The 27642-nt window shown below is 45.2% G+C and overlaps 1 protein-coding gene across 1 annotated transcript; it reads right to left on the reverse strand.

The window, feature by feature from the left end:
• Window positions 1-2163: 2163 nt before the first annotated feature.
• Window positions 2164-3483, reverse strand: LOC139046929 (uncharacterized). The gene has a single exon (XM_070520860.1). The coding sequence runs from the start codon at window positions 3455-3457 to the stop codon at window positions 2240-2242; it is 1218 nt and encodes a 405-aa protein (XP_070376961.1). The 5' UTR covers window positions 3458-3483; the 3' UTR covers window positions 2164-2239.
• Window positions 3484-27642: the final 24159 nt, after the last annotated feature.

Genomic DNA, 27642 nt, shown 5'->3' on the forward strand with positions numbered 1-27642 from the left:
TGCCTAGCCAAAAGCCTCTACTTTTGTCAAAATTTACAGTAGCTCCTGCAGTCTCACAGAAACGCAGGGTAGCGTTTATTGCCTTGGTAATGCTTGGCTTATCGACGCAAAAGAAGGCAATGTCATCTGCATAAGCTAGCACTTTAATTTCCTCATCGGCATACATATATCCTTTAATGCTCGAGTCACAAAGCACGCTTAAGCAAAGCGGTTCTAAGTATATGGCGAAGAGTAACGGCGAGAGCGGACAACCTTGACGAACGGATGACTGTAGTTGTATTATATCTGAGAGGGTACGATTCACAATTAACTTTGTAGTGCAGTGTTTATAACAAAGTGTTATACCATTGTATAATACATCCCCTAACTGAAGATGTCGCAGTAGTTGGAATAAAAATTGGTGTTGAACCTTATCAAAGGCTTTGGCGAGGTCAATCTGGAGAAGAGCTACTTGATCCGTACTACCCCCAAGGCACTCAAGAACTGAACGTGCGATATGAACATTTGTCTGTATAGAGCGGCCTCGAATTCCGCATGTTTGATGATCACCTACTAATTTAGTAATGACTGTCTGCAATCTATTTGTCAGTATTTTTGCAAATATTTTGTAATCCACGTTACATAATGATATCGGCCTATAACCGTTTACTCTCTTTATTGTTTCATCATCAGTGCTTTTTGGTATTAAGGTTGTGTGGCCCTGATAGAAAGATGGAGGAAGCTCACCATATTGATAGGCTTCCTCGAAAAGTTGCTGCAGAAAAGGACACAGGAATTCCTGAAATTTTATATAAAATTCAGCACTAAGGCCATCAGGACCAGGCGTCTTGTTCCTCTGCAGCGTTTCAACGGCAAAATTAATTTCTTCTCGAGTTATTGGCCCATCAACGCTGAGTCGATCATCTTCTTCTAAGTGTGGCATAAGCGAAATAAACTGATCAGCGTTTTCTTCGTATCAATTCTGAGGCTTAACTGCAGCGAAAAGATCTTTATAGTGAGCTTCAAATAGGCTTATTATTTGGGGCGTGTCTGTGTATATAGACCCACCAGACTCAATTTCTAATATTTGCTTAGAAAGCGCGTATCGCTTCTCATCACCGAGAGCCCTTTTTGTGGGCTGTTCCTCTGTGAAGCGAGTTGTGCGTGAACGAACCATTGCTCCATTGTACACTTCCGTCTCATATTTCTGTACTTGTGCGCGAACTATGTTTATTTCATCGCTATACAACCCTGGTTCCTGGCTTTCGAAAGCGTGCAGCTTGTGAAGTAGATCATGAAGGTAATGCTTTTCAGCTTTTTTTCTTTGAGACAGCTCACATGAAATGGCAATCGCCTCATTTTTTACTCTATTTTTGAACATTTCCCATCGAGCAAACAAAGGAAGCTGTTGACATTGTGTTATTTCTAGCCATAATTCTTTCACTTTGTTTACAAAACTTTCCTCTCGCAAAAGTTGTGTATTAAGTTTCCACAGTTCCCAGTTTGGAGCAAACCTGCGGAATTTTCGGGGACCCCATGAAACAGCTACTAAACAGTGGTCTGTGAAAAATACAGGCTTCACGGCGTAGTTGTGAATGTTAGACCAGAGACTCGTCGAAACATACACACGATCAAGTCGAGCATGGGAGACGCCTTGAAAGTGCGTGAACCGCACCCAAGATGGGGTGTAGGCGCCCACGTCTATTAGATTGTGATCTTCCGTTAACTGATGCAGGGAAGCAGCACTTGCATCATAACGATTAGTTAGGTATGAGTGGTCTCTGGAATGACAAACACAGTTAAAGTCTCCCAACAGTACCAAATCTCTGTCAGTATCTAGGAGCGGAGCAAGTGAGAGGAAGAAAGCCTTCCTCTCACTCACTTTTGAGGGAGCATAAACGCAAATGAATCGCCAATTACGGGAATGAAAAGAGAGGTCACAGCATATAAGGCGGCCTTCCCCATCAACACGCAGCGACAATGAAGAATGATTTAACTGCTTTCTGACTAACAAAAAGCATCCAGCGGAAGCACCACATGCTTGGCTAATACACACCTCGTAATCAGGTTGAAAAGTTTGCAGCGCAAGGTTGACATCACGAGCAGACGATATCTTTGTCTCTTGCACTGCACCAACATCAACTTCATGCTGCCTAAGCACGTGTAGTAACTGCCGCTGACGTCTTATATTCCTCAGCCCACGTACGTTGAGTGTCGCTACACATAAAGGGAGGGTGAAGGCGGTAGCCATTTTGCTCACCTAAAGCTTTTGTATTTCATTGCCCTTGGCCACAGGTAAATCTGTGGTCTTGCTCCCTTTGGGCTTCTTTGTGCCACTCTCCTGACTACGCTGATATAACCGGCGGGGCACATTATCACCAGGAGAGGGAGTTTGCTGAGCACTAGGAGACACTTTCTCGGGCGCCGGTAGTGCACATTCTGTTGCTTCGTCATTGCATGGTGCCGGACGTTTCCTGGCCTTGCTGATGTCCATCGCCTCTTCCTCTTCTTCCTTGTCATCAGGGGGCTTTTCTTTAAGGCTTGCTAGGCCAGGTGGGCAAACTGAGTCATCCTCGCCGGAAGCTTCGCTAGTCTTACTTGAGCTGTTATGACTGGTTGGCATTGGCTTCAAGGTCTCCTGGTCCTCGTCCCTAATGCCACCTGTAGTCTCTCCGGTGGCATCTACTACCTCTGTAGAATCCATGAGGTGGTCCAGTTGTGGCTCGTCTGCGCTATATTGCCCAGAACGAAGCTTATTGGCGTAGGTGGACACGCAGGCGTCCGCTGAGTGACCAAATCGATGACACTGTAAGCATCTCGGTGTTCTGCATTGTCGTCGAACGTGTCCCACGCGCTTGCAACGAAGGCACAGAGGAGGCCTACCGGGGATAAGTACGAGGCACTGGTGTCCATAAATGGACATAATGTGCGGTATTGAGGTTACGGTGATAGTGTCCTTGAGCACCAAGGAAACCTCCCGGTTTGTTGTCACCCACTGTTCCATGCCAGTGCATCTCCATGCTTCTCTCTCCACCGACTTCACCTGACCATAGGCCTGGAACGCTTCCTCAACGCGTCGTGGTTCAAGGTGAGGTGGAAGCCATAGTAATTTAAGCTTGATGTTTTTAGTCTCCGGATCTATCACCATGCACTTCAGCCCTTTGACACGGAGCTCACCACAGGCGACGAGGGTCTGTTTTGCCGCACTACTAGCGCAAGTAACCATCCATACATGGCTCATTTGATACTGTCCGACACCTACAATATCTGAAGTATTCACTACTTCAAGCAGAGCGTCTCGGAAGTCGGGAGCACGGTATGGTCTGCCACTCAAGTCCGCATGAAGGAAAACAGAATTCAAAACATCGTTACCGGTTGGTAGACGCGGGAGGACAACTTTGTAGCTTGCATCTTCATTCAAAAACGGGGTCGACGATCCTCGGCCTGGGGCCGATACGCTGTTTCCAGCAGAGAGCATTTTAGAGCACAGCCGTTCCACACGGCTTCTTCTTCTTCTTCTTCTTCTTCTTCTTCTTCTTCTTCTTCTTCACCACGCCGACCACGCGGACACCTTGACTAGGCCAGCAATATAAATCTTTTTCTGGGTTGCTGTTTACATTTCCATATTACAAGCCAAGATGCGCTTTCACTTCACCGCGTCAACTGCCGCATCTCTATATGCGCAAAAGTGTTGTTACCATCGACAGGTACATCGTGGAATGCTAGAACATCAATTTTGCTGTAACGATATCCATATTTAATAAGAAATTCAGAAATAGACAACGGTGACCGGGGACACTGCAGGTTGTTACTGCTAATTTCGACCGTTGTCTCTTGCTCTTTACAGTTTTGAGCTCGCATATAATTCGTGCGTTCAATGCAAAATAGCTACATAAACACTCGTGGGTGAGTCTTGATCCGGACAGTATACTGGCTTCTTACGGCAGCGCTGTACCAGATTAATGAGACCCGAGCGAGAAAGCTTTTCACGCAACTTTGTGGAACAATCCAAAACTTCTTTTCCGCTTCGCATAAGCTTGTGCAATATTTCTGGGAAATTAACTAATGTGTCAGTGTAACCGCACATGTAAGTCCACAGGACTGTGTGCCCCATCTTACCAAATAAAACAAAGCGGATACGCAGCCATTCCCGCAGATGGTATGATTTTGATCAGCGGCCGATTTTGAGGAGGCCGGTAGCGCGTTGCTGGTGCCGCGTCGTCACGGCACAATTATAACAATTGGCCACGTCGACTTTAATACCGGTGTCGGTGCTATCAGTATTGCCGGCTTCAGAGAAGCACGATTGAATACCGCGCAAGAGAAAAGTACAGTGTACACCACCGATGCGAAGCTGACATTTTAAAGGGCCGCGACGGAAAGTGCTTCTGTTGCGACTTCAGAACTCTTGGCCGTCGCGACCGAATGTTTCTGTTGCGACGTCAGAATTGCTGTCGTAACGTCAGAAATGTCTGTCGCAGCTACAGAAACGTTAGGAACTTCTGTCGTACAACAGAAATTTCTGTATTTGCAGCAGGAATTCCTGTTGTCTTTTTCAACTGGGCAGGACCGGGAATCGGTTTGAAATTCGCAGCTAGCATATCGCAGTTTGGTCTGTGAATGTTCCGAGGTGTTCACGCAATTTCTGCAGAGCTTGATAATGGCCCAATTTAGCACTAGGGGTTAAATTGTCAGGATGTCGAACAATAAAAAAGCTCCTCCCCAGTTATATTCAAGCATTAAACTGGTATGCATGATGCCATCCAGTATAGTTGCCAGAAAGCTCCAGATTAAACCAGCTTTTGTGACAAACAGGCGACCCTATATGGTGACACTGCGTCCAGTATAAGCCAGTTTAGTTGCAAACAGGGCCCCTGTTAAGACCCATTTCTGCGTGAACTGGTCATGCCTATACCTGCTTGCATGCCAAACGGGACCCCGTTCAGACCTGTTCGTGTGTGAACTGGTCCTGTTTATACCTCTCTGCATGCCAAACGGGACCCCGTTCAGACCTGTTCGTGTGTAAACTGGTCCAGTTTATACCTGTTTGCATGCCAAACGGGACCCCGTTCAAACCTGTTCATGTGTAAACTGGTCCAGTTTATACCTGTTTGCATGCCAAACGGGACCCCGTTCAAACCTGTTCATGTGTAAACTGGTCCTGTTTATACCTGTTTGTTGCTAAACAGGTCCCTGTTAGAACCAGTTTAAACCTGTATAACCCAGTTTGAATTTAAATAGGATTTTCCAATAGGGAGTGGCGTTCACGGTACGTATTCGGTAAAGAGATAGCGTCTGTAAACGATTGTGTGCTTTCAGTTTGCCCAAGGTTATTATTTAGACAGTAAAAAACTTCTCTCGTTTCTAAAGTACTTACAGAAATGTCCGGGAGAGCTCGCGCATGCTGTTTTCAGTTAGCGCTGACAGCAAAACCTATGAGGAACGCGCAACGTGATCCCTCATACTACGCCAGCGAGGCGCTTCCGCTAGATGGCGACTCCGTAACTCCTCGCCGCCAATAGTGTGCTGGCAACGAGCAAAAAGGGTATGTTTGCCAAACACTCTTAGGTAATAAATGAGATTTGAAAAAAGCATACAAAGTATATTTTTTTCTTCGCACAACACTGTCTGCCGTTGGCCGGTGCCCTATTCTGACTTCTGGCATTATCGTTTCTTTTTTTTTTCACAGCCGCCTATATCACCGCGTTTTACAGCAAAGAACTTCTGCTATCGTTAGCGCTAGAACCTCTGTCTCCTATCAGCCGCACATCAAAAGGTATCTCAAGTGTCTCTCAGCCTGACTGCGTAGAAATGTTAACGAAGGTGTCTTTCCAGTAAGCCTTCTTCAGTTTACTCTCTTATACGGAGCATCCAGATTTTCAAGCACAGAAAAGTAAATACAATAATATGCGCTTGATGAAGATCTACGTGCTATGAAATATTAAATATATCCGGTCAGATGCGCTTGTTCTTAAGTAATCTTTTTAAGCAATATTTTTAAGCAATCTTTTAAGTAAAAGCGCTGCAGTCACCACTTCGTCTCGTATGTGCAACTATTTGTTTTTTGGAGGGGGGTGCCAGTGCATTAGTGTCTATGAATGGTAAAATTGCTTTCAGTTCGCGACTGCCCATCTAGTTGTTGATTGTGCTGACAATTGTGGCTTGTGCTGTGATCTGCTAGCCTCCTGGTTACCTCCGATGATAAACCGACCGTTCCGGAAGGCGTCTGTTCCAGGTTCGAATCCCGGACCAGGACAAATTTATCCTCACCTGCGAAGCGTCCTTTCTGACTAACCCCCATGGGTTTCCTTTGAAGCTTCACGCTACATTTGGGTGGATCAACATTTTTTTCTTTTCAGGATACTTCTTTCACTCAACGGGATTCCGCAGAACTGATTTGCCATAAAGAGTGTCTGTGTTGACTGTGACCTTCGCCTCAGGAAATCGCGGTTTTACGGCAGTGAAATATTTCTATATCGGCTATTAATGAAACAATTCGAAAAATTATTGCGTTACAACGCTCCATAGAGGGCACGTAACAAGTTACAGCGTATGATCATGATTTCCTCTGTCGCCTGTTAGGGGCCCTTTATGCACATTACGTGTTATGTATTTTTTGTTGTTGTGCGCGAATTATTTCTACACTGTACGTTCTCATCTGTTTATATGCTCATCGAAGTTCACATAATGACCATTTGTGTGTGTTTGTGACTGTTTATGAGCTCATTGTGGTGCAACTTGCATTTGACTTTTACACTGTGATGTTCATAGGCGCATAGGACTGTGCTGTGGCTTTCTCGTCCTATGAAGTAATTTTTCTTTCTTTTTTCATTTTCCGACATATTTTTTTATATCGTTCTTTCCGCTATAAGAAAAGGAGTAGCCGTCACCATTATAAGGTGACTACGTTTCTTTCTTTTATTTTCATTTCAATAAAAAAAAAAGGTGAAGGCATGACGGCCGCCATCTTTCGCGTAGTTCAAGTTCTCGCACCACGCGCTGTAACTCAGCCACGTTTAGAATAGTGAGACTGGTAGGCAACGTACAACTTTCAGAACTTCTTGGAAGCATCAACCGGCCTGCAGACGAGACAAGCTAGAGACGTTTAAAGCATTGGTAGAAAAAAAAAAGCACGAAAGAGATTGAATAGACCGGATACGTCACAACCATAGGCAACGGTACAAGGTAGACAAAGCAGTTTTAGTGGATAGGCGTATACAAATATGCTATGATGAAAAAAAAAACATGTATAGCTTGTATGAATAAATCTGGCCTGATAGGTAACCATGCGTAACCGCCCTGTTTGAAAGGAGATGCCAATAAATCATTATAGAACAAAAAAATGATCTGCTTTTCGCCGTCTCAGCGTGCTGTAGTCTGTCCCGTTTACGCCAGGTGATCTGCTGTAATTGTCAAAAATGACTCCCCCTCCTCTTCTTTTCAGAACGACTGCTGCCTAGCACCACTGTTATTATGCTGCTGCGAGTGGTGGCCTTATCACTGCTGATACTTTCAACAAGGGCTCGGTCTAACCATTGTTCATCTAAACTGCTCTGTGCCGCTGGTTCGTCGCTACCGCTTTTGAGTCGACCGTCGTGTGACTTCGGGTCACTGGTTCTTCGAAATCCGTATCGGTCTCATATGGCCCACACACTGCAGTGCATACTACTTTGCCGGAATACAACACCGTGAATAATTAGACATATTGACACTGGCAGGGAAGGAATCGTCAGTGATGCTTACCGTCAACTATGTTTTTTTTTTCCTTCTTCCGATTGCATTTTTTTTAGATTTTTGAAATGAACGGGCCTGCTGAACGATGGATTGAACGGCAATGCTTCATACTTAGGATCGGTATGGATTTTATATCTTTGTGCCTGTAATAATGCGTTGTATTTCATTATTTATCTAAAAAGATAGATATATAGATACAGCAAGAGGAAAGAATAGAAAATACTGCTTACAACAGCAACTGTGTAGCGCAGTCTGCTGACACATAAACAGCGCACAGCAGGGGAGGAGGAGAGGAGGCAGGGCTAAAAGGACAGAAATGGAGGAGCCGAGGGGATAATTTCCTAATTGAATACAGTTTGCTCGACGATGATGATTTTCGCATTTCATTGCCGCAACGGCCAGATATGAACAAATAGCACCAAGCAAAACCTAATAAATGGATTTGAAATATCAATAGCAGAACGTGGCAAATGTGGGGGTTGTGAATCAGAATTGGGAATGGTAGAACTTGGCTCTGAGAGGCCTAAAATATGTCGCTTTATGGTGCGAAAAATGTACGGGTAATAAAAAAATGGCAATGATTTGTGGTGTATCCTATGAACACAATAGTTCTATTACCAAGGAATGCTGTACTAAACGAGGGAATAGTAGTAGCACTCGCACCTCACCAATGAACACTTAAACATAAGAGCTGGGAGGCACGTGCTTTACAAAAATACTATCGCAGCAGCAGCCTCTATAGCGAGAGGATACTGCTTACCATGATCTGATAACGTGCAATGTGCCAACATCTCGTTAAACGTTAAAACTAACTCATTGTTAAATATTTGTTCAATGCCGAAAAACATTACCGGTTAGAGGGCACTGTGTTGTCTGCATTCCGGGGAAAAGCATTTTTTTTTCTTTGAGCTCCTATTTCCCGATAATCTAAAGAGAAGTGATGGACCGTTAAAGTATCGACATATTTATTTCATACAGGAAGATCATCAAAGGTCGATCCGTGTGAGTGAGTGTCATACGTGTGGCCTCAGAAAGTAGAAAATAACCTCCGTTTATTGTGTTGTTGTTATTGGTGACCAGTTTCCTTTTTTGGCTTCACTCCGTGAAGTTTATTAAATCTTTCACTTCCCCACCTGCGTTGCCAATTGGACCCTCAGTTTCCTGCGGCTCAAACGACTGAAAACAGGCTCTTCAACCACGCATTTGTCTTGACTGCGAGCAAAAGGAATTCTGCCAGCGCCTAGCATGGTCTGGCTGAGAGCCTGTGCTGTGGCCACTTCTGTGTAGGGGCTTGGTATCGCGTCGTATGAGAACAAGTTGCTTTGGAAATGCCCAGTTGATCGTGTTTTTGTGCTCTTAAAGTGCAGGAAATATTGACCGGGAATGGGTAATGTTTGCAAATCGGGTGTTTTCATATTTTGTGGTATTGTTATGGGTTAGTCGGGCATCTTGTACACCATGTGTATGGAGAAGCAAATTACTTTGGTTTGTAATGTCGCCCATTCAAGACTTTCACACGCTTCGCCACTACACGCAGCATTCCTACGAGGCGAAAACACCAAATTGACACAGGGTTGTAATTTTCTCAGCTGATGCCGCCCGGTGGAGCTTCGTATGAGAATTACTGTTCCTTACTTGGTGCCGCAAGATTAAATGAACGCACAAAAATTCCTAAAATAGCATTTATATAAAGCAAAATCAACCTTTCGTCATTTAGCAGCGCCTTGCGTCTACTTCATGAAATTGCCCGCGGCAAAGATTCGATGAAAGCTTGTCGATATCGTTCGCAATGTTTTGTACTAAACAAAACGATTGCGTACTAAGAACGCACGCGGTTGAGCAGCAGAAGCATAAAAAAAGAGAGAGAGAGAGAATGGCCGCGCCGATTAGCGGAGCCAGCACTAAGCGTGGTTGTTAGCGTTCAAAACGCGCGCGCCCAAAACCGGAACCGGGAGATGTTAATCCCATCCGCTTTGTGCGCTACAGTCAACTCAGCCGCTGGGCACTATAGTAGTTTCTGCTCTTGTTGAATGTCTTTCTCTATAACCAGACTGTCGGCACCGTGAACATCGGGGGAGTGGTGGCACGCATAAACTTTTTACTTGGCAGCGCAATCAATGTGGCGCCTTGCCTGGAAGAACTGCGAGAACAGGATCACTGATGGCACGCACTTGACAAGGAATATCTTCAGTCGTGACTTAGCTTCTGGTTTTTCATAAATACCAATGGCACAGAACCGCTCCTTTGTCGTTTCCATTACTTCGCCGTATGACTCAAAGGCCATACGAATGGCGTCATTCGTCGCATTAGGAAGAACCCAGTGGATTTTCACTCGGACATCTTTGGTACTCGGGTCTATTTCTAAACATTTTCTACCTTTGACAGAAAAGTTTTCAGTGGTCAACAACTTCTGCATGCTTCCATGGCTCCTGAATGCAAAAGCCGATAAATGATTCATATGAAATACTCCTAAAACATCAGCCTCAGGTAGCAATTCCAAACGACAACGGGAATCCCGGTATAGTACTCCACACTTACGGCGTTGCTCGTAGGTCACGATTCAAAAAAAAAAAAAACCGCGTTGAAACCAACCGGAGCTTCTCACAAATGAGGCAGTAACACTTGATAGTCCTGGCTGTTTTTCCTGTCATCCCTGTTTCCACGGCTAAACTGGGTCGCTATCACCGCCCCGTAGGAGCACATGAAAACACGTCCGTACGTTTTAGTGGCCGGAAGTGGAATCACTAGACCACGCCGGATTCTAAATAGACTCAAGCAACGCGGCTGCCGCTCACTAAGCACTGTTGATGCCCTGAGAGAACGAAAAGAAAAAAAGCTCTCACCGAGATTAGAAGTCGGATTGCTGGATTTATATATAGTCCCGAGTGCTAGCCGTTACTAGATAATGCCGCACACTTCTGACGTAATTGCATGATTGGGGTCTAATTGCTCTTAAAGAAATTTAAGCCCATGACTTCTATGACCACTTTCGCTCTAATCAGACACAGTTGCGTTTATGAGAAGCACTGTTTCCTTAATGCGTCCCATCATTTCGTAAATGCAGACTGCAATCTGGAAAAATTATTCTGGACGTATATAATAATGATATTTTTTTACTCAGAGTGACTATGAAGAAAAGAACGCCGTTGACACAGTTCCGCTTCGACGCGTAGCAGTGACAAGCAGTTCATTAGATGCGTAGGATCCCTGATAGTACACCAGGAAGCAACATCTTTATATTTGATGCCGATTTTCACTCTCTTCACGAAAGTGGCTCCGGGGAAAGAAGAGTGCAGAATCAGGTGTGTTCACTTCAACGGCCAAGAATATTCCTTCCTAGGGGCAGAGCTCCCTTATGCATTAATAAAATTTCTTCTGTAGTACGCCTCTCACCCAAAACCTGGCCACAAAGATAGAATATGCTGCTACCACTCAAAATATTTTATCAGTGGGGCAACGCCGAAAGCTGTCGTTTTTGCCCTAGCCGGTAGATGCTTGTTACCCAGTTGGTAAAAATAAATATTTTTGCTGTCAATATATGCGTCTCGGTTTCGCCATTCGTATTCGAAAATTCTTTTATATTCATCCACCTCTTGTTCTGTTTCATTGCATACCTCAGAAAAGAAAGGGAGGAAATATTTGAAGAAATCAGCACTACTCGAGGGCTGTCTTGGTGTACGCGAATATGTGAGAAGACGATGGGGTATCTATGGTGTATTTTGGTTTGCTGCTGCTTCTATGAAGCCATCTTGGCTTGCTCTTAATTTTTTTATGGCGCTTTGGCCGTTTTACCTTCGTCAGCATGCCTAATCCGCTCGCGCGCAATGCTGAAGAAAACCGCGTGGTGCTGTTTCCACAAAGCCTCCACCGACGCCCGGCGAGGCAAAAATCCCCGTGGCTTACTTGGGAGCTTTCTATTAGATTCTATGGCAGTTGGGCAACGTAGCATGACGTCATGGATGGAAATGCACAGGCCTTATGGTATCAAGGTGGCGTTCTGTTGGCAGGCTGATACGGAACCACGACTGTTTATTAGAGTGTTTTACTTTGTCCCTTGATGTAGTGACCATCACGGGAAACCGAATTATGCCGGCGAGATGAACTTAGAAACTGCATCGCGTACATTTGTACACATTTGTTATCTTCGAGAAGGAATGCAGATAGAATGGTGGGGTGAATTAAGGCAATAAGTTTGTAGAAGAAGCTCGCAGTTGCTAATGAGGGAGAACATCCTTAACCCTTTTGCTCGTGAAATAGGGAGACTTCGGTAGGGGGAAAAGCCGGCCTAATATACGGCAAGGAAACGGTACTGCTAGGCACGGCGGTAGTTGTATACAAACCGGAAATTTTTAACTTCAATTGACGGGAGGGTAGGTTTGCTCTATTTCTGAAAAATAAACATCATGCACATTTCTCAAGCGCACAGCTTACGCAGGGCTCACAGCCATAAAGCGAACTAGTGGGAGGGTATGATTGTCACCATCTCCGGTGTAATTCAGATGGCCATACCAGTCGACACCACTCAGTCATGTGAAGCAAAAAAAAAGGGGAGGGGGGAATCTGCTTTTCGCCGTCGCAGCATGCTCCGGTCTGTCCCTGTTGCGACGCTGCGACAGGTGACCTACAGTTGTTGAGGAAAATTCCCCCTTCCCCTTCTGCTCAGGACGTGTTGTGCCTGGCACCATTCTTGTCTTGTTGCTGTGCATGGTGGCCTTCGCTCCGCTGATACTTTCAACGATTGCTTGGTCGACCATTTCTTTATGTAAAATGCTACGGACTGCTGAAGTGGGCGTTAGGCGTGGTACTGGTTCGTCACTGTCGTTTTTGACGTGGCTGTCGTATGACTACGAGCCACTGCTTCGAAAATCATTTTGGTAAATAGTCTGCAGACTGCAGTGCTCACTACCTTGGCGAAACACCACACATGTAATAAAAAAGACAGAAACCTTGAGTGACGTTGATCAACTCGTTTGTGGGTGGTATACATGAGAGGAGCAGTCGCAGAGGAAAGGCGGCGCGAGAAACACGTTTGGACCCACCGCGTCGAATGTGCACAATGCCGTCAACTTCCGTGCGAGTGCAGACGGGATGGTGATAGAACTGTAGAGAGGAGGCAGTAGAAGAGGCAGTTGTACTGGACACCGAGGTTGGGTTGGGGGAACTTGACCCGAGAAGGCAAGGAAACCCTACTGCTATGCGACAGCGATTGCGGGAAAACGGGATAAGCTTAAGTTTAAGCTATGGAACAGTACGTTCCTGCTATTTCTGAGAAATAAACAGCATGCAGGTATGTCAAGCGGACGAATTACACCAGGTGTGCAGAAGCAGAGCCGCAGTAATTAACGCGCACTGCAGCGTCTGGGCGACACAACGAAAGCGGTCGCGAGACAAATCAACAATTCTGTACCCACCGCGGTTGCTTTGCCGCTATGGCATTGCTCGAGGTCGTGTATTTGATCCGGACCGAGGCAGCCGCCTTTCGACAGGGTCAAAATAAAAAGAACACTCACGCACTTTGATTTAGGGACACGTTAAAGAACACCACGGTATCAAAATCAAGACTACGGTGGACGCAACCGGCTGCCTTCATAAACGTCAGCTGGCAGCCGCTTCACTTGGGCATGACACCACTTCCAGAATGGCAGGCTTACGTCCGTTGCCTTTTCAGATGACGCTCACCTGGGTCGTGTGTTCCGGACTGCTTGGTTCATGCCATGTTGCTGCAGAGGATCCGCTTACAGCATGGCCGCCATGATTGCGGAGAACGCCAAGTTTGGACACAACCAGCCAGCTCATCTGGCAACATGGATCCAGCACGACTACGGTGGACGCAACCGGCTGCCTTCATAAACGTCAGCTGGCAGCCGCTTCACTTGGGCACGACACCACTTCCAGAATGGCAGGCTTACGTCCGTTGCTTTTTCAGGTTAGTTACCTGAAAGGTGCTGCTTGCGTCAAATCCAGTAATTATTGCTTGTTGGTGGTGTCGTGCCCACGAGACCTGAATGATGTGTTCAAACAGTTCTTGGCTCTTGCGTGTGAAATATGCTATGCCTTGTCTGCTATAACACTGATGCTGTCGGGAGACGTTGAAACTAATCCTGGACCAATGACTAAGGCTCAAGAAGAAGCTTTTGCTGCTGCACTAGAGGCTATTAGGAAATTAGAAGAAGCGCACTCACACTTGCTTTCTGAAATAACTAGTGTCAAAGCCAGTAATACGGCAGTTATAAGCAAGTTTCAAAAGCTAGAAAACGAGCAGGTAACACTACTCGCTGAACTAAAAATTTCGAAACAAAAACAGGAGGCCGCTGAAGGGGAAATCAAGCTGCTGAACGCCAAGATCGCCGCACTGGTCGATACTCCCGCATCCGGAAATTCGGCTGTTACAACAGCAGGCGCTGATATCCTTCGCGGTGTGTCTGATCGATTGGCCACAATTTCTTCACGGTGCGATGACACTGAGAATAGAATGCGACGCTCAAACCTGCTCTTCTTTAACATAGCGGACAACGAAAAAGAGGACTGGGCTGCGTCGGAGCAGAAAATTGTCGATTTCTGTGCCGAAAAACTTGACTTAAGCCTATCAAGCACGCACTTCAAGCGAGATTTTCTGAATAGTTCCTACTTTCGCTACAAACCAAGCACAGTGGATGGGCGCAAACTATGTATACCTGCTAAAAAAAACGCCATGTCACGGTTCACTGTGGGTGGCGATGAAGAAAATGGAAGCCAAGTGCCCGAGAGGCGACGTGCCTATTCGTCACGCTTGTCCGCCGGGTTTGTGCGACGGGATTATGCGCCAGTGCAAATACGACTTTCTTTTTCCCTACGTTCTCCCCAACTTCGCCACGTTGTGGTTTTAACGCGAAGATTTTTTCCCCTCTCCCTCCAACTTTTCTACTGCATGCTCCAGCATTCTTGAACGCAGGTGGGGGGGGGGGTGAGATAGGGGGGTTCAGAGCGTGCATATAGACCGTTTCATCGGGCGAGGAGGATAGGGCGCGCGGAGAGCCTTTCCTCCTCTCTGGCTTGGGCCATCCGGCGCGGCGCTGCTTGAAAGTAATGCTGTCGCGTGCTGCGGAACGATTTCTTGATGTTTTAGGTATTACTTTGTGAAATTTACGCCATGTTCGTTCATATAAGGTCGTCAGGGAAGCCTTTCGGTGCATCGGTAACTACTGTAGGCAGAAATATGCCTTGGGGGCGCAAAAATGTGACACGCACAATCAGCCGCGGTGTACGCGTATTATCAGTCGCGGTGCGTGTATGTGTTGTTTACTAGTTTGCTTATATCGATTTTAATTCAACAAGAAAAACCGGCGTCTCTGTATTACCAGCATTAAATGGTAAATCAGCTCACTGTGTGATCGATTGGCGTAGGGAGTAAAACATAAAACTTAAGAGCGCACGCTCGTGCACGGCCAACCTAAGGCAACCACGAAACATCTGAGCGGCAGGCGCTATCAAATATTTGTGATACACTGGCATCGTTCTCACGCATTTCAAATCTAGTATGCTTAAAATTATCATATATCTACGCTAGCCTTGCTGCTTGAGGCCCATGGCGCTGCTCAACACAGCGATCACTGCGGTTGGTGAGGCAGCACGATAGATATATAAGCTGTGTGCTTCGGCATTGCCTTTTTGGCCTGTATACAGCCATAATATATGAGAGGGATCGCATAAAAAGAATGCGATGGCTATTTTTGAGCGCAAAATTTCCGTAATACGTGTGAGTGCGTCGTAGAGAACTGAATGAACACAACCGAAAAAAAAATTAGGTTATCATCCTCTTTCTCTAAAAAGCAAGAGAAAACGGGTTAACACCGCACAACGTTTATAAATATATAACCGCTGATGTCGTATGCTTGGACCATGCGCTATATAGAACAAAGATATGTGTAATCCAGCACCTACTACTGCTTAGGACGCTCGCGCAGTTCGTAAACGGTCGCTTTGCTGGACAAGCTTAATTCAGATTGTAAGGTATGCTGCTATTACTAGCCAAAACTATCTTATTCATGGGTGGAAATCTCATCTATCCAACCAAGTAGTCACGCAATGTAACCTGCAGCGAACAGTTTGAACGCTTGTCAAAGTATAGCAGCACAGATCCTATCGTAGCAGAACGGTACCCACGCTGTTACGATCATCCCATATGTTTCATCTTTCCTAAACCGCAGCTCAGAAATAGAGGATAATACTGCAATAAGGTCACGTTAGTGATTGGAACATTCAGAAATACACAATTGATCTCCGAGGCTGATTGTAGGCTCAAATATGCGCGCACACATAGCGCTGCGTGTTCCGTCCACCTCAACGCTCAGCATAAATTCCGGCCATGAGGCCTTAAACCACTTCAGCACGACTCACAGAACCATTTACCACGTAGAAGACGCACTTCATACTCAACAGACCGCACGACCGCGAAAACAAACGCCAGAACCTACCGCCGAGCGTATACCTGCCACGAAAAACACCGCTTTCACCCAAGCCAGTATGGCGCTGCTCATAGGCGGCGCCACTGCGTTCACAATAGGGCAGCGCTTACGAAAAAACGGTGTATAAGAAAAGAACGTGGAAGAGAGGTGAGGCGCACACACCACAACCATAGCATAAACAAACTGCTACATGCACACAAAAACAATCTCAGCGGATTCTTCGACGACCTCCGCCATAAACATCTGCCTCCCGCTCAGAAGTATGACTAGCCAAAATATACTGGCGAGCCCAACGAGCTACTTAGCGCCGCTATCACGGAAGCAGAGGTTCGCCATGCCCTCGCCACCCTGCGCACAATGTCTGCACCAGGCCCCGACCTTATTAACAATAAAATACTCCGCAATCTAGACGACAACTCTGTCACAGCCATCACGGGTACTTCAATCACTGCTTTGACACAGGCACCCTCCCTAGTTCGTTGAAAGATGCCAGGGTAATTTTTTTCCCAAAGCCAAACAAACCACTCAACATTTCTAATCTCAGGCCTATATCACTAACCTCTTTCTAGGTAAAACACTCGAACACGTCATCCTCAACCGACTTAGTAAATACATGGAGGACAACAATCTTTATCCATCAGAATTGGTAGGTTTTCGAAAATCTCTCTCATGCCAAGATATCATGCTTCGAATGAAGCGTGACATCATTACACCTAATAGCAGTCTAGATACGCAAGCAATTCTCAGTCTGGACCTCCACGGAGCTTTCAATAACATTTCACATTCCGCCATCCTCCGAGAGCTTAATCTCATTGGGGTTGGCGTAAAGACATATGACTACATATGTACCTTTTTATCCAACCGTACCGCAACGATACACATAGGCACAGGGCAATCCCTTTCATACGCTTTAGGTAGCTACGGCACGCCCCATGGCTCAGTGCTGTCCCCTTTTCTTTTTAATCTTTCTATGATGCCGATGGCGCAAGCATTGCGGTCTATTCCCGCTCTCAAGTTTTCACTCTACGCCGATGACATCACTCTTTGGACGACTGGCGGTTCCGATGAAGAGATTCAAGACACACTACAAGCCGCAGCAGACGCCGTCGTAGCTCATGCCGGGGCTATGAATCTCACATGCTCCCCTCAAAAATCCGAGCTGCTACTTCTGGCATCCCACCGGGGGGCCGGAAAACACATGTGTAGTATAGAGGTCATCCTAAACCACATCCCCGTTACTAGAGTGGACAGGCTCCGGGTGCTCGGTTTACACATTCAAAGCAACCGGCTCAACACATATACCCTACATACACTCCACACCACAGTCGATCACACCCTGCGCCTTCTAGGGCGAGTCTCCAATAAACATGGCGGACTAAAGGAGGCCGAACTTCTCCGCTTGATTCAGGCCTTCGTTATCAGTAAGATTACATTCGCAACACCATATCTACATTTCCTTAAATCAGAATCAGATAAGATCGACACTCTTTTACGCAAAATACATAAATTTGCTCTGGGAGTCTCCATACGTACCTCCACTGATAGGCTAATGCTTACTGGAACTTTCAACACTCTTACTGAACTCACAGAAGCCCACTTCACATCCCAATATAGCAGACTTTCTAACACCGCAACAGGTCGACACATTCTACAAACCCTTTCTTTCACTCCGGCACCCATCATCAAGACTAAATACACCATTCCACATCACATACACGAGAAGCTCTGCATCCCCCCACTTCCTAAAAACATGCACCCTGTGCATCACAAACAGCGCAGGAGGCAGCGAGCAAAGGCTCTCCAAAAACAATTCTCCACCTCTAAAGACGTGCTCTATGTTGATGCCGCCGAATATGGGAGCAGAAATCATTACGCAATATCAGTTATTAACTCTCACGGCCAGGTCGCTGCGGCCGCTTCCATTCCTGGCTCTTTCTCGGAGGAGGCGGAGGAAGCAGCCATAGCCCTGGCCCTCACAATTCCAAATTCATCAGTTATCGTTAGCGACTCCAAAGCAGCCATACATAACTTCGGAGCGGGTAGGGTCTCTAAGCCAGCCCTTTCTCTCCACTTGGCCCATCCTTTCCATCAAACTGCGGCATTAATCTGGACTCCCGCGCATGCGGGCCTTGCCGGAAACGAGGCGGCTCATGCCAGTGCCCTAGGATTTACTGTCCGGGCTCAGGCATTAGATGTGTCGGACCTCGCCACGCAGCAGGCGCCGTTTACTGCGCGGGATCGACTTATTACTTACCACGACATCTGCACACACTACCGATTAGACCGCTTACCTTTTCCGCCACTCATGGGCAAATCCCCGCGTAGGTGTGAAGTTCTGTGGCGACAGCTGCAGACTCGCACCTTTCCGTCCCCTTACCTCCTCCACCGCATTCATCCCGCCATTTACCTTTCTCCCTCTTGTAAATTCTGTGTCTCTCCCAAAGCAGACTTAACCACATCATATGGGGGTGCCCTAAGCACCCCCTTCCCCCTTTCCTCAAGCAATTAATATCTAGTGAGGAGCAGTGGTAGGCTGCCTTGCGCAGCTCCAGGCCCGATCTTCAGGAGGCCACCCTGGAGTGGGCTGAGAGGCCCACTCCAGACGCCTGCGAGACGCCATGCCCAGGTCTTCTCTGCCCGTTCGTGCATGAGCACGCACGCCGAACGTTTCTGTACTTTTTGTCTTCGAGCACATCGCTCACCCTCGATGATGTATTATACATATGTTATTCTTTTACATCATCTCGTCTTCCCTGTCGTACCCTCTCCGGTGGTCAATCTTGTTCGGGCTCTAAGCAAACGCTGTTGAAAGTCGCAGAAACCCCGCCCCCATAGCCACGGGATGTACCAGCTCGTAAAGGTTGGTGGCAGCCTTAGCAACCAGAACTCTCATTGTTCGACCTTTCTGTCAGAACTCCAACCTTCCCTTTGACGCTGCCAATTTGAATTCTGGTGCGGATTCTCTTCCCTACTTCCGTTATTGTTGTGCTTTGACGCTAGCTGCTGTACAACACGTCCAGGCTTATTATCTACTTTCTCCCCCTTGGAGGGTTGGGCGTGAGTGGGATACGCGCTCATAAAGACGCTGCTAAAGTAACAGGTGCTGCCCTGACGAAGACTTGCCCCGTGGTCGAAGCCTTGGCTCCAATGTCATTACTTGTTCCATTAGTGCTCGTCACCTCAATTGAACTTATTTCTTGTTCAGACAGAGAGACAGAGCACAAGGTGTTTGTCTGATACTATAAAACATTTGTGAACAAGGGAGACTGAAGCCTCATTTCGGCAACAAAATGTGTCCTCGGCAGTGGACGAGAAGGGGCCCTTTGTTACAGACCATGATAGCTCAGTGGCTTGTGGTGTCTATAGCAGCTATGCAGGAAGTCGCGGGTTCACAGCCACATTGACATTTCGTGTACCGTGCATCATGGGTACGTGAAAAAATCCCGAGGTAAAATTGTTATTGAGTCCCCTACCACAACATGGGACCGTTTTTTGATCGTGGTTTTGGCAGAGGTACCTCGAGGATTATAGTTGTTGTCCTTTTGTCAAAACGTTGCTCATTTCTTGACGTTGCGGAATGTTTCACCATTGCTATCTATTTTCCGCAAGAAAATTTTGTATTGTTTGAGCTAAGCACTTCCATTTTACAAAGGTTTTCGCATATTGGAAGTGACCTGGGACAAAGAAATAATGAATGCGTCCGGGCGTATTACAGGCCAAAACCACGATTACATTGGGAAGTACGGCGTAGTGGGGGTCTTCGGATTAATTCTGACCGCCAGGATATCTTTAACGTGACTCCTGTGCACGGGACACGAGCGCTAAGCGACCGCGGCAGGTGTGGGTCAAAAAGAAAGCGGCAAACAGTAGTACGCCATACTGAGACGACATGTCACTGAGAGATGACTGCGCTGCTTAGTGTCACACGGGAAATGTCTACGTTGGAACACAACAGAAACATGCTTATATTTTCATTTTCATGGAATGCCGTTTCGTTGAAGGATGTCTGATCGAGTTTCAATACTTCAGTTTTTTTATTTATAAACGTCATAAATAATTTCGAATTAGAATATTTATTCGTGGTTCTTCTTTTATATTGTCACGAGGGGGTGTCGGTTAGAACACAGTAGCAATACTTTAGAAGACAAAACTAACTTTTACCCGGCGAACCTGTGCCCACAAAAATAGGCTACACTTATAGCACAACGATAGCGGCGAACATGGTCGGCGATCGTTGAATATCTGACCAGCGGGTCAAGCGCGTCCGCTTTTATGCATCCGTCGTCGAATGTTCCAGAGTAATCGCTAGGACCCGCGTGCCTTCTACAAAGTTCTACATTATTCGCGTCGCGCACACATGCGATCAGATTACACAAGGCTTGGTCACAGACAGCGTATAGAAGCATCGATAACATTCCAGAAACTTCCGATACCTGCAGGCGCGTCCTGCGCTGTACACAACATGTGTTAGGTGGTGAAACGTGTCCCGCGATAAATGCAAACAAGTACACGTGTCAATATATAGATCCAAAGCATCAGTGGCTGTGTATATGGCCGAAGAGAAGGCGAATGTTGGCATTCTTGATACCAGAGATTCCTTCAATGAGTAAGAAGGGCAGAGAAATATCATGCCGCCGTGAAGCTTTTCTGGGATGTTGTTTTAATCCGCGCAGCAATCGATGACTGGGTGCAACTCCCACGTAACTATGAACTTCAAAGCTGCAATGCACTTGGAGGTGGTTAGCGTTGCCGTTTCTGTAAGTGGTTCAAGCGCTACAACAAAAGCAGAAAAGAAACAGAGAAACTTCTTTGGCTGCAATGGATACGACAACTTATATATATTTGACACAACCAAAGAAACATGGCTTTTGGCAATTCCCTGCGGTATATTTTATTGCTCATCAAGTGCAAAATGATGCAATTTTTATATAGTGTTCCACTGTGCATCACTACCTGGAATTAGTATCGCAGCGCGCTCATAACGCGAAGCATTCGTCGCCAACTTCAGGCGTTTTGAGTGTGCTATAAGCAAGGTGGCATTTTTCTATAAAAATAGTTGCGGTCGTAAGGAGCTTGTCGTCATTAAAAACAAGGTCTACGACGAGACGTAAATACATTTCAGCAAGTTTGGTTACTCTCTAAAGACTAATGAACAAAACGTCTTAATTAGGTCTTGGTCTATATTTTGCGGGCAGCTCTTCATGTGAAAAAACGTGTAGGGCGTCACAATATATGAAACGCGACTTTCTTTTTCAAAATGCAAACAATCGCACGTAATTAGATACACTCGTAATCTAAGTTGAAGGCCATATCCAGGCAACATCGAGACTTCCCGCTTCGAGTCAGACAGCAAAGCCCTGTAAACAAATTTGGGACCAAGTTTGAATGACAGCACGCCACAGCAAATCCTGACTCCTCAAACAGCGGCATGTCTTTGCCAGGCAAAGCATTCAGTATCAGCAGGCGCCGCGATTGGCCGAGACGTTCAGTATCTAACATCTTGACGGGGCATTTCTGTTTCATATTGTTACCCTAAGGATGGATTGAATACTAAAGATTATATAAAATGTATATTTATAAAAACAAGTCCAGCGCCGGCCAGTTGAGCGGACAACTCAAGACACCGGAGCAGTGCGTTTCCTTCGTCGGGGCGCCCGCGCGCGTGGAACAAAAGCAACACGCAATATGCATCTCATATGCATATTGTATGTCATACGCATGCAAATACATGCAGTATGCATTGGCCCTCTTTCTTGCGCTCCCGGAGCGTTTGTTTTCGATACTGCCTGTATTTGCCGTGGAAATTCGATGATAAATATAATGAATTTGGTGCTATATTCAATACCTTTAAAATATTAGTGTGCATTTAAATGTGATTGCCTTGAAATTCGCCATTTATACTTCTCCAAAGACAAAGATGTTATGAGGTGTTCTATAATTAATTTTTTTCATGGCAGCCTAAGAAGGCGTAACGTATCTGTGCTTCGCCGTATAGAGCCGTAATTTACACAGAAATTTCATTTTTTTAATGCATAATCAGTAGCGCACTTTATAACGAAAAAAAGATGCCTCATTTATTGCAACAGATATGCTGTAGGTGAATCGTATAATCCTCATGTCCGGCGTTCGAAGCAAGGTTTAGGGGCGAACGATGTGGCGGCATCAACGCCCATGTTAGGAGCCGTAGAAGGGTGCAATGTTTCCTATCCTGTAGCAAAACCGTGGTCCCGGTTCAATATTCCCTTAGCACTCAAGCTCTCATTCTGTCTGACCAACAAAGGAGCATACTCCCCTGAAGCTCTGCTGATTCATTATAACGACATTAGTACTACGAAACCACCTAAATCTTCCCTAGAACGACTGTGTCATTTTGTACCTGTGATTGGCAAGCTTGGCGCGCATTCTTGTCTTGTGGCCTTGAGAGTGGCGCGTACCCACTATGGGGGATTGGCCAAGAAGCAGGTGGTTTTCCGTATGGTTAGAAGTAGAGACAAACTAGATTTGTATAGTGGAGCGTGGGACCATAGTACTGTAAATTAGAAGTTTAATTAATTATTGTTAGGAATTCCAATAAGATAAGTAAACGTGAAGAAATGAAATAATAGAAATTATGGATAATTTTAGAAATTCAGCAAGGTACTCTTTTTGTGTCTCTGATGAAATTGTAAACTGCCAGAAAAGCATCCCTGTGGCTGGATCCCAGTGAAGTTGCCCCAAAAGAAAGAATGGTTGGCGAGGTTAGCGAAAGGCTAAGTTTAGTAAATGAGTATTCTAATAGTTTTATTTGTCTTAGAAAGCGGCGGCACGAGAGAAAGTAATGTTCGATAGTTTCAGGCTCACTGCAAAAATAACATAGAGGGGACACTGCGAGACCAGACCTGTGTAAGTAAAAATTTAGAGGAGGTATGCGACATCTCAATTTTGTAAAGGAAACTTCCAATTGCCTTGAAGGACACCAATTAGTATTCCATGGGAAGCCAAGATGGCGGAAATCAGAAGAGGGTGTTAGCATGGATATTGCGGAGTTTTGAGATATAGCGAAATTTCTGTACCTAGCCGCGGTGACATAAGCCAATGTCGGCAAAACAGATATGATAGGGCCGTTCAGGGAAGCTCGTGCGAGAGAATCAGCCATTTCATTCAAATGCAACCCATGATGTCCGGGTACCCAAAGTAAACGTACTTTTCGTAAGTACGGAGGCACCATCGAACGAAATGTTCTTTGAATTGCTGAATTTAAAGATGCACTTAGTGCTGTGCATACAGATAGCGAGTCGGTCACAATAACAGCTAATGGGTCATTCTGGGGCAGTTTTCGTAATGCTAGTGTTATCGCTAATAATTCTGCCTGAAATATAGGTGTGAAGTCGGGAAGGCGAAGGGAGTAAGACCACTGAAGAGATTCAGAGAAGATCCCCACTCCTGCCTTCTCATTGCACACAGAAGCGTCCGTAGCTATTACATTGTCAGTGGTTAGCTGGCGTAGGTGGCCGTTTAAGATATTAATTAAATCTCGCCTTGGTAATAGCTTAGCATGATTTGGAAATATGTCATCGAACTGAATTTTGAGGTCTGGTAAGGCATCATTTGAATGGTAAACATGGTGTCGGGACACATCAAATTTTTGTAACTGTTCTTGAACGAATATTACCTGAGGACTGTGGAATCTCGACCACGATACTTGGAAAAACTCAGACGGTTCAGTGATAAATATATATTGCGTACGCCTTTTGAAATAATCATAAATTTTTAAAAATGTTTGAAACGTAAGTATGCGGAATCTGCAATCTAGGGTGGGTATATGAGCTTCCTGATAAAGAACAACGTTGGCAACAAATCTAGGTAGCCCAAGGCATGACCGTAGAGCTTCTCTTTCTAAAAGTACCAGCGGTTTAATTTTGTAGGCCGGGCCACCGGAAAATATTACGCAGCCGAATTATAATATGGGCCGAATATACATTTTATAGATCATCAGTAAGGTATCCCTGCGTAGTCCAGAGCGTCGGTGGCTGAGCCGGCGGAGCACACCTACGGCTCGTTCTGCCTTTGTTTTAATATATTCAATGTGACTGTGCCAGGTGAGTTTGCCATCGTAAATGACACCTAGGTACTTGACTTCGTCAACTTGGGGAATGATTTCCTGTCGGTATTGTAAAGATATATGCACCTGTGCAGTTAATGGGAAAACTAATACCGCACTTTTGCTAATATTTAACGACAAACGTAACCCCTCTAGCCATGTCTCCAGCATTCCTAAGTAATTCTGCAACGACTGTTGTAGTGAATGTATATTATTTGCGGACGTAAAAAATGCGATATCGTCGGCATAAACATAAACACGTACTTCCGGAGACAAAGGAATTGTGCTTAGCAAAATGTTAAATAATATAGGAGAAAGAACGGAACCCTGTGGTACACCTCTTGTCTGCTTGTGTTGGGAAGTCGAAATACCGTGTTGGTAACAATAAAACTCTCTATCTCTTATAAATTCATAGATCCAAGCGATTATATATTTAGGAAAATTCGTAGACTGAAGTTTATAGAATAAAATACCATGTTCTACAGAGTCGTATGCTTTTGATACATCTAGCGTTACCAAAGCTGCGTACTCTCGTTTGCGGCGAGCAAGTTTAATGCGGCTCTCTAAATCTACATGGGCGCACCATATGGAGTGACCGGGACGAAATCCAATCTGGCAAGGACTGAGAAGGGTATCATCCTGCGTACAATTTGTTATGCGGCCGTGAAGAACTCTTTCTATTAATTTGACGACATTGGAAGTAAGAGAAATCGGCCTTATGTTGTCTAAGTCAAGTCCTGCTGATTTTTTCTTTAATAATGGAATAATTTTAGCTATTCTCCACTCTCTTGGAACCCATGAGTTTTTGAGAGAGAAATTTATTATGTTTAGGAGGTCCTGAGGCGCATAATCAAATAAAACTTTTAGCATTCCTGTTGTAATTCCATCTGGACCGGGGGCTGACGTCGGTAACGAACTAATAATGCCTTGAAGCTCTGTCGCTGTTGCTGTTTCAAAGTCGTCTCGTAAGGGAGGTTTCTGTAGGCCTAATGGAAATTTATGTTTGAAACGTTGCGCAAGTCCTTTAGCAATTTTCTCAAGTGATTCCGATACTTCTTTTGTTGTTAAAACGACGGAATCGACATTCACGGGCGCCGGTATAACTTTACGAGATCGAAGAAATTTAAACAGTGCCTTTTTATTGCAAGATTTCGAAAGGTATGTGTAGTGCTTGGAATCATAATCCTCTTTAGCCTTTGACACTGTTCGTTTAAATGTATTAGATATATATGTATAATCAGCCCAATTATTAGGACTTTGGTTGTATAAAAGCTTTTTCCACGCAGCTTTTCTACGTCTAAAATCTCGCTCGCAGTCCGAATTCCACCAGGGACAATATGATCCACCTTTAGTAGATTGCACGATAAACTGAGCTTTTTTTTGATGACTGTTTTAGAATTGAACATAGGCTCATTGCTTTAATATCTCTCTCCATGCCCTCCTGAGCGTGTAAAGCTGATTTTAACGCATTTTTAAATTTTTCGTAATTAACAAAAGTGCGCACCTTACTATGTAAACTAGTCAATGGGGTAAGCAGTTCAAAAATTATAGGGAGGTGATCGCTGCTAGTTCCGGAGTCTACAGTCATCCAGGAGGTGAAAAACATGCTCGAGGTAGCAAACGTAAGATCTAGGGCAGATCGCGACTGACCCCGTACGAAAGTATGTGCTCTCGAATTTAGGCAAGAGAAATTATTCATTAAGACCCAATCCCACAAGCGTTTTCCACAAGTGTCCATTCGAAAACCCCACGACAAATGATGAGAATTAAAATCTCCCACCAGTATGATGTTCTTCTGACTGCGAGCAATAGAGATATCCAGATAGCCGGTATCTTGCACTCCAGCGGGGAAGTACGTGTTCATTATAGAAAAAGGTGTGCAGCCAGGGAGTATTATATCCAGTGCTAAGATTTCAGAGTCTGGGGACATTATCTGGTTTGCTATAGTAGCTCTATGGCAGATTTTTGATGACACAAACAAAACTAAACCACCGCCTCGAGATAGGCGATCCAATCGAAAACAACGGAAATTTTTTAGATGAAAAGTCTGACCAGCAACAAGCCAAGTTTCCTGTAAAATAATAATATCTGGAGAATATTTAGAAATAAGATATAATAAATCTGTTGCAGCGGAAAGTATGGAACGACAGTTCCACTGAATTACTGTTAAAGTTCCTATTGTGAATAAATCCGAGCAGCAGAGACTGCTTGGTCTAAAACGCTCTCTTTTAAGAAGTCCTTCTTAGTAGGAATCTCTCTAACGTACTTTTTCGCCTTGGAGTTGGTGGGAGAGCTAGTTGCAGCGCGCATTCTGCGCACTGCAACTTTCTTTTTCTCTCCGCTTTTTTATTTTTGTCCTTTCGCGTCCTGCACACAATCCAACGCCTGGCACAACCGTGAAATGTCCTCCAGCGTGGACCGATTCTTGAGAAAATCATTTACGCCCTCGTTTTCGCTTTTGCACACTGGCAGTTTCGACAACTGTGGTGAAATGGATTCTTTAGTTCATCTTGGATGGCATTAGCTGGGCGCGTAGTAAACACGAGGAAAAAAAGGGTCTCCTTCTTTGTCCTCGTCTTCACAACGCGTTGAACTAGAGTCCTGGCAATGAGCGAAAAGGGAATGTTCACCAAACACTCTTAGGTAACAAATGAGATGCGAAAAAATATACAAAGTTATTTTTTTCTTCGCACAACGCTGTTTGCCGTTGGCCGGTGCCATATTCTGACTTGTGGCATTTTCGTTCTTTTTTCTCCGAGCATCGTCTATCACCGCGTTTTGCAGCAACGAACTTCTGCTATCGTTAGCGCTAGAACCTGTATCTCCTATCAGCCGCACATCAAAACATATCTCAAGTCTCTATCAGCCTCACTGCGTAGAAATGTTGACGAAGGTGTCTTTCCAGTAAGCCTTCTTCAGTTTACTCTCTTATACAGAGCATCTAGATTTTCAAGCACAAGAAAAAGTAAATACAAGAATGTGCGAGTCATGAACATCTACGTGCTATGAAATATTAAATATATCCGGTCAAATGCGCTTGTTTTTAAGTAATCTTTTAAAGCAACATTTTAAGTAAACGCGCTGCAGTGACCACTTGGTCTCATATGTGCAACTATTTGTTTTTTGGAAGGGGGTGCCAGTGCATTAGTGTCTACGAACGGTAAAATTGCTTTCAGTTCTCGATTGCCCATCTAGCTGTCAATTGTGCTGACAATTGTGCCTTGTGCGGCGATCTGCTAGCCTCCTGGTTATCTCCGATGATAAAACGACCGCCCGGAAAGGCGTCTGTTCCGGGTTCGAATCCCGGACCAGGACAAATTTATCCTCACCTGCGAAGCGTCCTTTCTGATTAACCCGCATGGTTTTCCTTTGAAGCTTCATGCTACATTAGGGTGGATGAAAAAA

The sequence above is a fragment of the Dermacentor albipictus genome, chromosome 6 (assembly GCF_038994185.2).
Source record: "Dermacentor albipictus isolate Rhodes 1998 colony chromosome 6, USDA_Dalb.pri_finalv2, whole genome shotgun sequence".
Taxonomy (NCBI): domain Eukaryota; kingdom Metazoa; phylum Arthropoda; class Arachnida; order Ixodida; family Ixodidae; genus Dermacentor; species Dermacentor albipictus.

Coding starts and splice junctions, on each gene's coding strand:
- LOC139046929 (XM_070520860.1), bottom strand. CDS start 3,457: ATGCTCTCTGCTGGAAACAGCGTATCGGCCCCAGGCCGAGGATCGTCG.